The 14,299-nt window shown below is 41.5% G+C and overlaps 1 protein-coding gene across 1 annotated transcript; it reads left to right on the top strand.

Moving 5' to 3' along the window:
* Nucleotides 1–4,971: 4,971 nt before the first annotated feature.
* LOC121692846 (MAP3K12 binding inhibitory protein 1) lies at nt 4,972–12,829 on the top strand. The gene is made up of 9 exons (XM_042071794.1): nt 4,972–5,172; nt 5,613–5,729; nt 5,939–6,181; nt 6,515–6,611; nt 7,081–7,146; nt 8,246–8,401; nt 10,633–10,730; nt 12,095–12,133; nt 12,357–12,829. Exons 1-9 carry the CDS (start codon nt 4,996–4,998, stop codon nt 12,462–12,464), a joined length of 1,101 nt encoding a protein of 366 aa, XP_041927728.1. The 5' UTR covers nt 4,972–4,995; the 3' UTR covers nt 12,465–12,829.
* Nucleotides 12,830–14,299: the final 1,470 nt, after the last annotated feature.

Here is a 14,299-nt window from a genome sequence, read left to right as displayed (position 1 = left end):
ATTTATGTTTGTTTGCCAATGTGTTTGTTTACAACAGCATACATCAGTAATGCTGAAATATGACCAATCATTGTTCTGGTTCAAAACATAACTATGTCAATATAGCCTATTTTCTGTTGTTTTATTTTAGTTATTTTCCATCGTATTATTTAGAAAAAAAATCGTATTATTTAGAACACTGTATCTTTTCAATGCACCCACCAATGAACAACCGCCTCACCCAGACTCACAAACTCAGTCACACTTATGCACACACATGATTATGCATACTCTGACTTAGGAAGTAGTAGATCATACATCTGATCATCACAAAGGTCATATGACTATCTAAATGAGTATTTTTTTCTAAAAAGCATATATTCAACCAGTCATCAACTCCTAAAATGGCTTTCACTCAAACCTTACCGTTTTCTCTATGTTCAATTAAACAAATGGCCATAGATAGTTCCCTAATTACAAGTTGTTCAGCATGCACAAATGAAATAAAATGATGCTGTTTTTCGCCCCCAAGCCTTTCTTTCAGCGCGGGCAAGTCGAGGGCTATGGACTGAGGACAGGCCCTTGCTCTTGAGACCAGCCAGGTGACTGGGAAAAAGCACCGTGTGGGAATAACAGAGCGACAGGCTGTCATGTCAAAAGATGTCAAGTGTTACAGTTCCCTTCTACTGGCAGAATTACCACCCCCTGACCCCACCTCCCCCATCCCCCCAAAAAACTCAAAATGATGGGCACTGAAAGGATTGTCTCTTTAAAAACCTTTCCAAGAAAAAAGAAATCCCTTCCTAAAATGATTAACCCCAGAGTAGGACACTATGGAGTTCAGCCTGGAGTGGCAAGGCTTTGTCACTGTGAGTAATTGTTCTTTTTTTCTGTTGTTGCCTTCATCAGTCTCCCCTCATTATAGAAAACGAGAGGAAAAATGAGTGAATAGAGTCGGAGAATTTTCCCACAGACCCTCAGTCCCTCAGACATACTGCATTGTGGGCCAGTTTCCAGTTCCCAATGTCCCCATACTTTTGTCTGACAGATGGACAGCAATGCATGAAAAAAAGAGTGGCTGTCTGTCATATTGTGCTTCACAGGTAAAGGAGCATTATAAAATGGCCAAGGAAACATTCTGAATGGTTAGCCTGTGTATAGGGACAAATAGAAAATATACCAGACCTCTAACTATATCATAGATGTAATTCATTCATATGTTAACACAGGTCACCTTTATGGCATGCTCACTTCGAACAACACACACACACACACACACACACACACACACACACACACAGCAAGACGGTTATTGGAAATTTTACACATTGCAACGTGTTCACAAATTACACATTGCTGTTTATATTGAATATAAAAATCACAACCAATGTGCCCAACAGGGTGGGTGCTTACTCACGGTCTTCTTGAAAATGTCTTCATGTCTTGTCTGTCTAGGTGCTCATTGATAGCTCTTTCGTTTGTCCGTCAATGAATCCTTTCATTTTTGAAGAGGATACTACTGAGTGCCAAGTGCCAAAATGTATTTAACATGTGTTGGTTTCACCTATTGCGTCACAGAAGCTTATTTTTAGTTATATTTTTTGTTTTCTTGTTAGGTTTTTATTAAGGGTTTATATCAGTGGTCACCTATTTACAGTAATTATGACGCACCCACATACATGCACACACACAGGGACGCACACACTCACACGCATGCACACACACAGGCACGCACACATAAACACGCACACACTCATGCACATGCTCACACACACACACATAAACACACACAGACACACACATACCATTACCCCCCACACACACACTCACAAGCGAACCCACACACATACACACAGAGAGAGAGAGAGAGAGAGAGAGATGAACACACACACATAAACACACACACACAGAGACACACATACATTCACAAGAGAACCCCCCCCCCCCCCCACACACACACACCTTACATCTATGATAATCACACACACACACACACACACAGAGAAGCACACATACACAAAAACAAACACACACTATGGACCAGTGTTGTAGTCAAGTCACTATGCCTCGAGTCCGAGTCCAGGTTCGAGTCTCCAGTGTTCAAGTCCGAGTCAAGTCCAAGTCATTAAAAAAAATTCCAAGTCAAGTCCGAGTCGAGTCACTATTAAATGCAAAACAAACAACCTTTGAGGCATTCTTGTTTCCCGGCATTTGCCGCTGTTAAAGTTAACGTCCGTTATTGTAGAAACATGGCGTGATGTGTGATGTAGGCCTATGGCATGAACATTCCATTGCACTAATATTAATACTGAGAATAATTTAGATATTAAAATCATATACCAAATAATATTCTAATGACATATTATAGCCTATTGACATTACAAAAAAAAAGTCGAGTCCTCGTCTCAATTTCCGAGTCTGAATGGTCTGAATGTACGAGTCCGAGTCCAAGTTCGAGTCATTCAGTGCTCAAGTCCAATTCAAGTCACGAGTCTCTAAATTTAGCTCATGACTCGGACTCGAGTCCGAGTCCTGGACTCGAGTACTACAACACTGCTATGGACACACTTTACATACACAAAAGTAGGGGATGGAGTAGAAGATGGAGACAAATTGACAAGCGTGATTTATTTTTGTGGAGAGAATGTGCAGGACTGGCTTTGGTCTATAGCATAATATACTGCAATAGATATTCTGGATAATATTTCTATAAATCAGCCCATATGCCCTGAGAATTTTTGTGATTTTTAACACAGATCTCTGTTTCTCGAGGTCACTGAGTACTCTCGGTACATAAATGTGAAAAAGAAGAATCCTCCTTTGAAGGGATAACCTAAGCCAAATCTATGAAACTGGAAAGCATTTAAGCACAAATGCACTAAAACAGGCCAGAGCACAGGAAACGTAACATAGCATTGCCACCTAACCATGAGGCATCTGGAAATGCACAGCCACACACCCCTGCTTTACCCATGGGAGTTTTTGGCCGAGTTCCTGGTTCAATTTTTGTACCCAGTTCACTGTATGCAAAATATCACAAAAGAATCCTCAGCTGCTTTTCAATTCTATTCTAAATCTTTCAGACCTTATGGACGTGTAATTGCCCCTCTCCTTGGAGAGTGCTACAGTCACAATGTGTGGAACCCCAGAGCTATGAGGAGCTAGTGAGACATGCTATCTTGAAATTGTATGGCCTCTCATCCATACCGTATCATTTATAACTCACAAAATACACCTGCCATTATCTACTAAACATGAGTCATACCATGATATCATATCCATTTCACAGGTGCACTAAAGACAGATGCTATGAGTCTTGACAGCATGCAGCTTTCCATAGAAACTTTGTTAAGTCTTTCTTTAACACAGTTCAAGTCACCATACCTATTAATGACTATTAATATGGAAGGCAACTGATGTGTTGGCATTAATGCTGAAAAGTTGAGTTAGACTTGAGTTAAGTGCACGGCTAAAATTTACTCATGATTAGGATAGTGTCGCATCCAACTGTAATGGTAGCCATCTGGTCCGTAGTTGTGCAGAAGAAAGTATGTTAGGTAAATCTCATACCTATATGGTCACTATTGCATTAGGTAAAACATGTGCTGAATACCTCGCCTCTGTCAAATCTCTGACTTGCTTGTTCTTGTTTTGAGACTTAAAATGTCTGCCATGTCAGGATATAATATATTGCTTAGATTTCACTGTCTATTATTTTCTTTTTCCAATTAGGCCTGTACAGTCTATCAGTTTCATTCCCTCCCATGTATGTGTTCAATATGTTAAACTCCACACACCCATGATCATGTTTCTACAAGTAATTGACTGAATGTCATCACTGGAGGCAATAGATAGCAGCCACTAAAGTGGTGCAAAACACCTCCATATCAAGTAGATATCATGGACATTGGAGGTTGTAGGCTACATTCTTCCATGACCAGAGTATAGGAGAGATGGAAGTAATCCTCCAAAAGTGGTTCATTTTCCCAAAAAATCATAGGATAGAGGGTTGGAATATCTACTGTCTTAATGTCACTATACAAGTGAGATGACACAAGTAGAAGATCTGTGCAGTGGACAACAGCCGACTGTAAAAAGAAGAAAGTCTACTTTGGTGCAGAGAGAGATGAACACACACTCACATAAACACACACACACACAGACACACATGCGCGTGTGTGTGTCGGTGTGAGAGAGAGAGAGAGAGAGAGAGAGAGAGAGAGAGAGAGAGAGAGAGAAGATATACTGTATTTAAGCTTTCTTCAATAATATTGTGCTTAAACTTTGAAATACATTTGTATCTATGTTAAAATTCCCATAAGCAACACGAAAGCACAGGGTACAAGGATACAAGGAAGTTTATTGTCACATGGATATAGTTACTGGAAGTAAGAAATGCAGTGAAATTATGTCTGGTGTCAGCCTATTTGTGCATTTATGGGGGGGGGGGGGGGGGGGGATTGGGGGCTGCATAAGAAAGGTGGGGGAGGATTGGGATGGGGGGGCGGCTGCACCAACAAGGAGCATCCAAGAGTGGGTGGGTAGTTACCAATCTAATCTCACGCACACGGGTAATTAATGTGAATTTCTCTGAAATAACATATAACTCTGATAATTCTCACACAAGCAAGCAAGCACATAATTTCACCCAAAACCCACTGGATGAAAGTATATTTCGCTGACTTTGTACACGATATATGATAATAATAAAGTTGAATATAATCTAATCATAAAACGGAGAACACTGACCACTGACCAAGCCACAAAAAAGAGCGTACGCGTTGACAGTGATTACTAGATCATAACTACATCATAATCATGACTAGATCATAAGATATTTTTTCTTTTAAGTCCATTCTCGAAAAAAGAAATGTTTATTACTGGCACTGATTTTATTTCTATTCCTATTTTTTAAACAAAATATGCCCGTGTTCATTTGACGTGTGACGTATTCAAGCTTCCGGTTTTCATATCCTCGCTCTCTTTCGCTCACCGAACCAAACCAATCAGTGCAACATGCGCTCTGAGGGCGGAAATACAATGGCGGAAAAGACAGACATGAATGAAAGAGCTACATCGGAGTGTAAACACGACCAGAATGCAAACCAAATGCCCTTAAGTGGAAAGCCTGCCGCTACGTTCAGCGACAGTTTCACTGCTCTTATCATATCGCTAACTGATTTTGGTTCAGAGGTTTGTCGAAAAGGGTTTTTGAATTGTATACTCTCTGGGGTAGGCTAGGAATATGTAGCCTGAATGGCTAGTTTGTTAGCCAGTGTCTCGTGGATAATATTGTTACAAATTGCAAACTACTAACATAACGGAAGTAGCCCAATGCAAACTACGGCTTATCTAACCAACGTGCACATAATTTTGGTAATCAACAAACGATGAAGCTTAAAGTTAATATGAAGAGACTCAGGCTTAGTTAGTAGCTAATGTTAACATATATTTTAATTCCCTTTAGACTGAAACATAACGTTAACGTGTCGTATCCGTTTACATGTCAAATAGTAGTTTGTTGTTGCATATTATCTGCGCCCGTGGTTAATGGAAATATGAAGTAATAAACGTCATTAATTATTCCTTTGTTGAAGAGAAAATGAGTACTTAATCATTCCCATCCTTTCAAGCTTAAGGTTGGACCAGCCGTGTTGAGCATCACTGCCGATGTGAGCCGGGCTGATATGCAGGCTCTCCAGCCCACTCACATTTATGCCTGCCTAGAGCGACATATTTCAATGCTTCAGGTACAAAGTCTTCTGACACTTAGGTATACCTTGCACATTGAGTATGTAGACACATACTTACCTTGTCTTTGATACCATGGTAAAGCATATTTTGCCCATACCACTGATTTCGTGGATTTAGTTAGACGTTTCTGTGGAGACTTGTTGGAATGCCCATTAATTGACCCTTTAGAAAATGGCAACAACAACCAAATGTCTTGTCCTCTTAGATAATCGCAGCAGACCTAAAGCTGTTGAGTGAGAGAGAGCCAAATATCAAGGCCCCAGAGGAGGAGAATGAAGTTTCAGTCGGCCATGCAGGTGACAAGGCTGCTGAGACTGTGGAGGAGATGGTCGTGGACTCATCAGATCAGTCGTCACACATATCCCATCGCCCAGCTAACGACCTGAGCACATCTGCTAAAACACAGGTGGACGATCATATTGTGCAAATCAAGGCTGGTAAGGCAGAGGTAAGGCTTCATGAACGCGTGCTTGCCCATTATAGTGGATGATGTGCAGCCTCAGTCTGTACGTTTTTATAGTGATGTTATCATCATACTTATTCAGTTTGTAGGCACAGTGTGGATTTCAGTGAAAATAGTTTTAAATGCAGACTAATGTTTTTATGTTGATATAATCAATCCAGGTGAAAAGTAATCATTAGCAGAAGTGATTAAGAGCAGTTCACCAACATATAACCAAAAAAAAACTAAATTATATGTGCACATTACTTTTTCTTAGGGTACTAAATCTCTTCTTCTCCCTCTCCATCCCGATGCTATTTCCCATGTTTCTTGTCATAGATTGAAAGGAGAATATCTGCATTTATAGAGCGAAAGCAGCTGGAGATCAATGAAAATAATGTGCGTGAGTTCTGCAACGTGATTGACTGTAATCAGGGTGAGTAGGGAATGGGACGACGTCTTGTTGGGAACAGGGCTGGATTTGAGGGGTTATCTAGGATTGTGATGTTTGTCAGGGTCCTGGGGGACATAAGGCTTTGTGTGTGTGTGTGTGTGTGTGTGTGTGCGCGCGCACACACGCACGCACGCAGTGCTCAGAAATTGCCAATGTTTGGGAGAGTGGTGATTTGGCCGTGCGAGAGGTCACACCGAACTGCAGGCTGAGTGGGCTGAAGTGAGCAGCAGATGAGGCGCCTTGTGCTCTGGCCACATCCATTTGCGTGGAGCGTTGGCTGGGGGGGGTGGGGGGCTAGGGAACATGTTTTTTTAAAATGCCACTCGACTGCTAACAAGACGAGGGTCATTTGCAGTATTGCGGGAGAGAGTGTTGTTGGGTGCGTCAGGGTCTGTGGAGCGGGAACGATTAAATTAAATTACTAATGCGTGTGTAAATGTTTATTTTACAGAGAACAGCTGTGCTAGAACGGATGCAGTCTTCACACCATATCCCGGCTTCAAAAGTCATGTCAAAGGTATTCACTGATAATGTTCGGATTTTTAAACTGTGAGCCTGCCTAACACACATTTTGTTTCATATAGGAAGCCATGTCCATTTTCTTTAGCAGAGGTTAGGCAAAGTGGTCTCCCAGGGAAGAGATGTAATAGATAATGATATGTGCAGGTGTGTATGACCAGAATGTCCATTAGAACACTTTTTAAAAAATAACAACAATGTTTATTTATGACATTTAGTATCTTGTACAGCTCTACAGACAATAGCGATAAAATGGTGAGCATAACACATGAACACACAGACACGTAATGGATATATATGTATAATATATATATATATAATGCCAGCAAGTGAAACTATACTGTGCTCAAAATGAAACCACTCAATTATATTATGGGGAAAGCCATATGATAAGGCCTAGAGACAAGATGTCTAGTACAACATAGTAATCGCACACTGATAAAATATGAACTGAACCTGGATGGCTGACTCTATGTGTAACCTGCTGTTGAACCTGCGCGATTCAGCCCTGCACACGCCCGGACTCGAACCCGCGAAACAGCAGCACCTCAGATCGGGAGGCGAGCGCGCTAACAATTGAGCCAATAGCCCAGGCTACTGGCTCGCATGCCAGCAGCACTCTTGAGGCGTCGGGGAGTGAGGTTTACCAACGTTCCACAAGCACAGCTAAGCTAGCTGGCATCCGTTACACATGGACATGTCTAGTCACATTCACTGTTTTGGCAGAATGGAACATACCCTCGTTTTACATATAAATTGAAACTTGAGGTTCACCTCAAGTTTCTAAGCCTAGTGAGTTCTAGACTGCCATTCCTCAATATATGCCTGACAGGTTTTATAGTTGCTAATTTCTTCCAGTAAATGTCCTGTCTCTGTTAATATGGCTCCAATTTCATCACTGAAGACCACAGCAAGAATTGTAGAAAAGTTATTCTTAAAACCACTTACAGATTTTTTTGAGCAGTAGCTTCTTGATGACTTTTAAAAAAACTAAGAATCTTCTGATGCCTCCCGTACGAATACAGTTCAGAGTAACCCTCACTGTAAAATGGATCAGTGTCATGTGAAAGGCTGACTATGTATGCCTGGTTTTGCAGTCACACGTGTTGTGAACACCTACGGACCGCAGAGCAGAGCAGAGGCCGGGGTGGAGCTCCGAGAACATCAGCAGGGTGGGCTCCCCAGGAACTGCGGGAACTCTGCCATCGAGGAGAGGCTACAGAATATGGAGGGCCACCTGAAGCTACCCACAGGTCAGCCAACCCCCAAAGACATTCAGCACCACAGTCACACTGATTCTCAGTCCTTCTTAATGGCTGAGTCAGAGGCGATTGTTCTACAGGGGAAGCGCAGCCTCCTCTAAAATATCATGCAATATGGAAAATTGTCAAATAATACTGTATTACATTATGGAACATTGCATCAAATAATACTGTATTACATTAACCTACTATATTCCAAATAGAACATGCTAAAAATGTGTTCAACTTCATGGCTAGTTCGTTCAGTAATAAGGTTTTGCCGATCATCTATCGTGATTTCACACCCCTAATACATTGCTGTGATGACACAGATCCATCAAAACCCCCATAGACGCTGGACTTTCCAGTCCAGTCACTGGACTTTCAATGACACTACAGAGTGGGCTGATCTCGGTGCAGAAAAGCTAGATGTTTATCGGACAAACGCCACAAAATCGTCATTTCCAGGGAAGCCCGGCGTCTTTGGGAGTGAACGGGGCAGTGGGATGGCCCGGATGCCGAGCTTCTGTATGATTGGAGGAACCGTCATAGTGGTTGGATTCTTTTTTATTGACAGCATATGTCGCGATCGGAGAGTAAGAGTTTCAAGTTGCGTTAACGTTAGTGTTGGCAGGTGATGTCGAGAGACAAGGCAAGTTGCAGCAATACAGTCGGTTTCTAATTGTCTACAGTCGGTCTTACTGTGTAGCCTGGCTACATTATGCTATTGTTTACGAACAAGCCATTTGATAGTCTTCCCCACCAGGGGAGATTCAAAATAAAACGGCAAGGCAGATTAATGTATAGAATAGTCACAGAGAGATAACACCAACCGACCCACCCCCCACCCCCAAAGTGAACTGGTAAAATGTAGCCAAGCCAGCTGCCATGTCTCAGCAGAACTCTATACTGTTTGGTCTATTCTGGGTTTTGGGATAACATTTGCCCTCAAAGAACAATATGGCACCTTAATAATTTAATGAAATAATTGGCAATGTTTTATCAGAGCTTCCCATATTCCAAAGAGCAGCAACCGCCACTAGCCTGAGTATACAAATTAGTGTCATGAAAGGACATGTTGTTGAGAAACATTTGCCAGCCAGTTGGTCTTTCTGTGACCAAACCAGAAATGCTAAATCTCATTTTCTTAATGAGATCGCAATAGTATTTTCTGTGATGTTGAGAGCTCAACCAAGTTCTAGATATGATGCCTCAAGTGTTTTGAGGGTATAGACCTCAAGGTATCTCATAAATCATCCAAGTTCCCATAAATCATATGCACTGTATATATTTTCTTGTATCATTGTTAACTTTGAAAGCAATGCAAGAGCTTAAACCTGTTTTAATGACATACAGTGCCTTGAAAATGTATTCAGCCCCATGCTAAAGTTGACTAAAAAGAGGAATAAAAAAATAAATAAATCATCTTTTGGAAATGGATCTTAATGCCTTAATTAAAAAAAAAAAAAGAGGAAATCCAACCTATAAGGACACCAATTTTCTTTGTGATTGAATAATGTTTCGTAAATAAATAAATGTTCTTCATTAAGTATTCATACCCCTATGTTGAATTCCCATAGATACAGGCAGATTTTTATTTTTAAAAGCCAGTTATTTAATGGATCCAGGATACTATGCATCCTGATAAAGTTCCCTTGGCCTTTGGAATTAAAATAGCCCCACATCACATACCCTTCACCATACCTAGATATTGGCATGGTGTGTATTTCAGTTAGCCTATTAGCTGGTTTGATGCTCATTGAGCTCAATGCAAATCAAACCAGCTAATAGGCTAACTGAAATACGTTTTCAAGGCACTGTAGTACACAATTCATGGTTAATTACACATTTCACGGTCGGTTTTTCTCTAACAATTGTTTTCACATTTGTAATGTCCTATATTCCTTGGAAGTTCTATTTAGCGTTTTATCTTCTTAGTGTCTTAATCTGAATGCTGAATGGAGACTTCTGAATGCATTGTAGTCGAAGTTGACGTTGGTAGTTGAAGTTGTAATTTGCCATCTAAATGCTGTGATTTATCAGATGTAACTGTTTTTCACACTTATTATCATTACGTAGAGGTCTCTGCTGTGAATTCCACCGATGTTCCTTGATGGTCACAAGTCCTCAATTAGCCATAATGGCTCACCATGTAACTCTTCAGAGATCTCTTACATGTGACCCCACTCCATATCTCTCTCTCTCTCTCTCTCTCTCTCCTCCCTCTCTCTCTCCATCCTTAGCTGGCCCCGTCCCTCTGAGTGTGTACCAGCGTCTTAAGAAGCTGGAGGATCGCATCCTGGAGCTAGAGGGTCTCTCTCCAGAGTACTTCCAGTCCGTGGTGAGCAGCGTTGGGGGTGGAGGGTGGCTGGTTGAGGGGGTTGGGGGAGCCAGGCATTAGGGTGGTGTGGTCCCAGAAGACCCCTTCGGTCCTATCAGGCGCAGTTTGGAGGAGCAGTTTTGCATGAAACAGTGCCAGGGCAGTGAAAATATTTCACCAGCTGCTGTACGCTGTTGTGACTAGTATTGCGTGTGTGCGTGTGCTTGCCTGTGTGTGTGTGTTTGCAGCACCCACTCGGCCGAAGCTGAGAGTTCTCCAAAGCCATTAAAAGCCGATATGAGTGATTCCCCCCTCCTCCTCTTTAGAATTTGTTATCCATGTCAGATTGTAGCCCATCAAAGTTAGCAGAGTAAGTGCCCTTCAGCCAACGCACACCTCCTCTCACTGGCTGCGATTAGTTCAACGTTCAGCCGAGAGCCGGCTGATTTCCATGTCCTTTAGTGTGTGTGTGTGTGTGTGTGTGTGTGAGTGTGTCTAAGAGAAAGAGAGGGGGTGGGGGGGGCAACAGAGTTAGAGGCAGTAGGATGAATTGAAATCAATGTCAATATACTGATCTTTTGTTACTTTGTTGAATTATAATTTTGTATTCATTTCGGTGCACTGTCAGATGTTCTGAATATTTCTGTAGGCCGTTGTGCACCGTGACTTTTAGTCTGGGAAAAAGGGGTGTGATGTTTTCAAAAAGTTTTTGCATGTCCGGCTCCCAACTCTGTGTCCCTCCACATGATGATGGGGAAGAATGAGTGCAAAACTTGAACTCTTTTTATGCCTCATCTGTTAGAGCCAGTGGACATTATGTTATTATAGTAATTTACTTCTTGAAAGCAGGAAATGCTTTAGAGGGATTTCAGGAGTGTCTGGGATTTATATTTTTCAACATGCCTTTGTTGGGGCTTAGAAGGGCTGCATTTGCCAAGAGAATGCGTCAGATGTCTTTTGTTTTGACATTGCTGTCTGGACATGAATTGCAGCAAAGTACCTCAAGGAGAAATGCCTTTTTTGGGGGGTATTTTTACAAAATACTGTTAACAGTCATTTTTTTCTAGGTCTAGTTCACACTGACCTGAAAATTGTGCAGAGGTGTTATAAGGCAATTTTTCTGCTAAAACATTCTGGCTGAGTGGTCTGATTATCAAGCAAAAAAGTTTATTTTGTAAGCAAATTTTCTGAAACAAATTTGAACTGAACACTTCTGATGTTCTAAGTAGCAAGTATAAACTCCCATTTTGTTGTTTTAGGCAAATCAGTGATTTAATGGCCAATAAATACTTAATTCATTCTTATACAAGAGACCGCATCCTTCATTTTGCATGTTTATAAAAAATCAGTAACTGTATGTGAACTGTTTTTTTTTTTCTTCTCAGAACTACGTACACAAGCGAGCCAAACAGTCTGTTTCACAGGTGAGAAAAATGCCATACCTAGAATCTCACAAAACTTTGTTGAGGATTAAGGTGCCATGGTCACAAATGGATTTCTAGAGAATTTTCAATATTGCAAATATTTTTTAGTTTTTTTTTAAATACACATCTGCTCAATATGACTATTTGGTTGATTTCATTACATTTTCAATCAATTGCTGAAGTCCTGCAGGAAAGAGGATTAAACCTGTTTTGTGCTCCTCAGGCCTACAGTCTGACTGAGTTGGACGGGAAGATCAATGCCGTGAAAAGCGCACTGCTCAAGAGAGTGAGCGAGTTCCGCCATTCTGAAACAGGAGACTTCTCATTCTGACCTCATCTCTTACCCAGGACCAAGGTCACAGAAGAAAAACCTTTCATGTCATAGCAGCCATTGTCACCTTCCTCCACTCTACTCATCCCCCGCCCACAGCTTCCCTCCAGCCATTAGACATTCTGCACAGATTACTGGCGTATGTAGAGCTGTTAAATGGCTGCCGCGGCCCACCACTGACCTCCGCTTTATATGTGTCAGAATGAATGTATGACCATTTTGCATACAGTGTTAATGGATGATTTTTTTTAAATTATTATTATTTCCTTGCATTGGGAAAATCAAGCTGTGTCATATTATTGTCATGCCACCGTAAAGTCTTGGTCTCTTTGTAAATAAACTTTCATGTTATATACAACACTAAATTTGCCGTTTCTTATCTATTATTACATCATTATATAAGCAAACACTTGAATGCCAAAACTGATCTAATTAAGCAGAATATAATTTACTATTGGTGCATTTTTCATCCAAAAAGTCAGGCAAACATGTATGTGAGCACCTAGCAAGTTTGTGGTTCTTAGGACTTTTGGTATGGTTGAGTGACGATGTGTATACCATTCAGGCTGTGTCTTTATGTGTAATTACTGAATTCCTTGCTGTAGGAAGTTTAATGTTTAGGAGAGTCCAACGAAAGCCTCGACAGCATCTCCAGCTTGTCAAAAACAAAACTCTATGAAGACGTTAGTCACTGAGGGAAATTTGCTGTGTTTGCATTAGCCTGCGTAGGTACAATGCAGTGCGTAAAAACATCTGCCATATAATCCAGATTAATAAAATTACCTAATTGTAACTAACTTTTTCTTAAAAAAATAATTGAGCAAGAAATATTTTATATTTTTGTAGTTTTGACCAAAAAATCATACTAGCGGTTAATCCATTTATGTATGTCTATATTTGAAAAAGGCAAAGTGAGTTCTTGAATGAGAATTCTGATTCCCAGCCCCTCACTTCCACAGCTCCTGAGAGCGACAGTTGACTGACTTTTTTAGAAAAAGGATAAGAATGAGTCCTTCTTTGTCCTACTCTTACTTTTTGGCTCTAATTCCGCTCATAGATTTTTAGACTTTTCCGCTCTGAAGGGTTATTAACCAGCACAGGCTGACAGCCAGTGCCAAAACATCCAAATTCTTCAGGCCCCAATAGGGCGTGTTTCTCCCCCCCCCCCCCCGCCACAGAGGGGGGAAACTCCCTTTCACTACCACTCCGGTGGCTCCTGCCTTGTTCCCTTCACATTTTCAAACTGAAATCTCGGCTCTATTTTAAAAAAAAGGCCCGCAATGAACCATGGGAGGCGAGCACTTGAGTGGTGTGACAATGCAAATGGTTGGGGGTGCAGGGCGATTGTTCCCGCCAGGCTTTTGTCTCAGCCATTGTGTCACCCTGTGTAGTTTAATGAGGACAAATTGGTTAGAGTGAAACAAATGGATTATGGATGTGAATAAAGAGCTTTGTTTGTCAGGGCTTGTCTCACTGGGGTCCACCCTGGCCGCGGCCATTGAGCCTGCCATACAGGCTAATGGGAAGGTGAAGTGCCACTCACTACATATCTTGTTCATTTTTGAAAATCTTTTGTGTGTGTGTGTCTGTGCGTGGTTGTGTGTGCCTGTGCGGTTTGTCTCAGGGTTGAGCTCCTGAGGAGCTCTAGGAGGCAACCTGAGGCCTGCGGTTCTGCTCCGAAAGCCAGGGTCACTGGGCGGGTTGGGTGGTGGTGGTGGTGGTGGGGGGGGTATGTTGCCAGGACAACGAGGTTGATCGGCAACGTGTTGTGTTGATGTTCCAAGGACTGCCTTATCGGGCTAAATATGCATGCGAGAACAGTGCCTCAAAAAAAA

Source organism: Alosa sapidissima, chromosome 19 (assembly GCF_018492685.1).
Source record: "Alosa sapidissima isolate fAloSap1 chromosome 19, fAloSap1.pri, whole genome shotgun sequence".
In the NCBI taxonomy this organism is placed as follows: Eukaryota; Metazoa; Chordata; class Actinopteri; order Clupeiformes; family Clupeidae; genus Alosa; species Alosa sapidissima.
The sequence above is the reverse complement of the archived record's forward strand: the minus strand, read 5'-3'. Positions and strand labels throughout refer to the sequence as shown.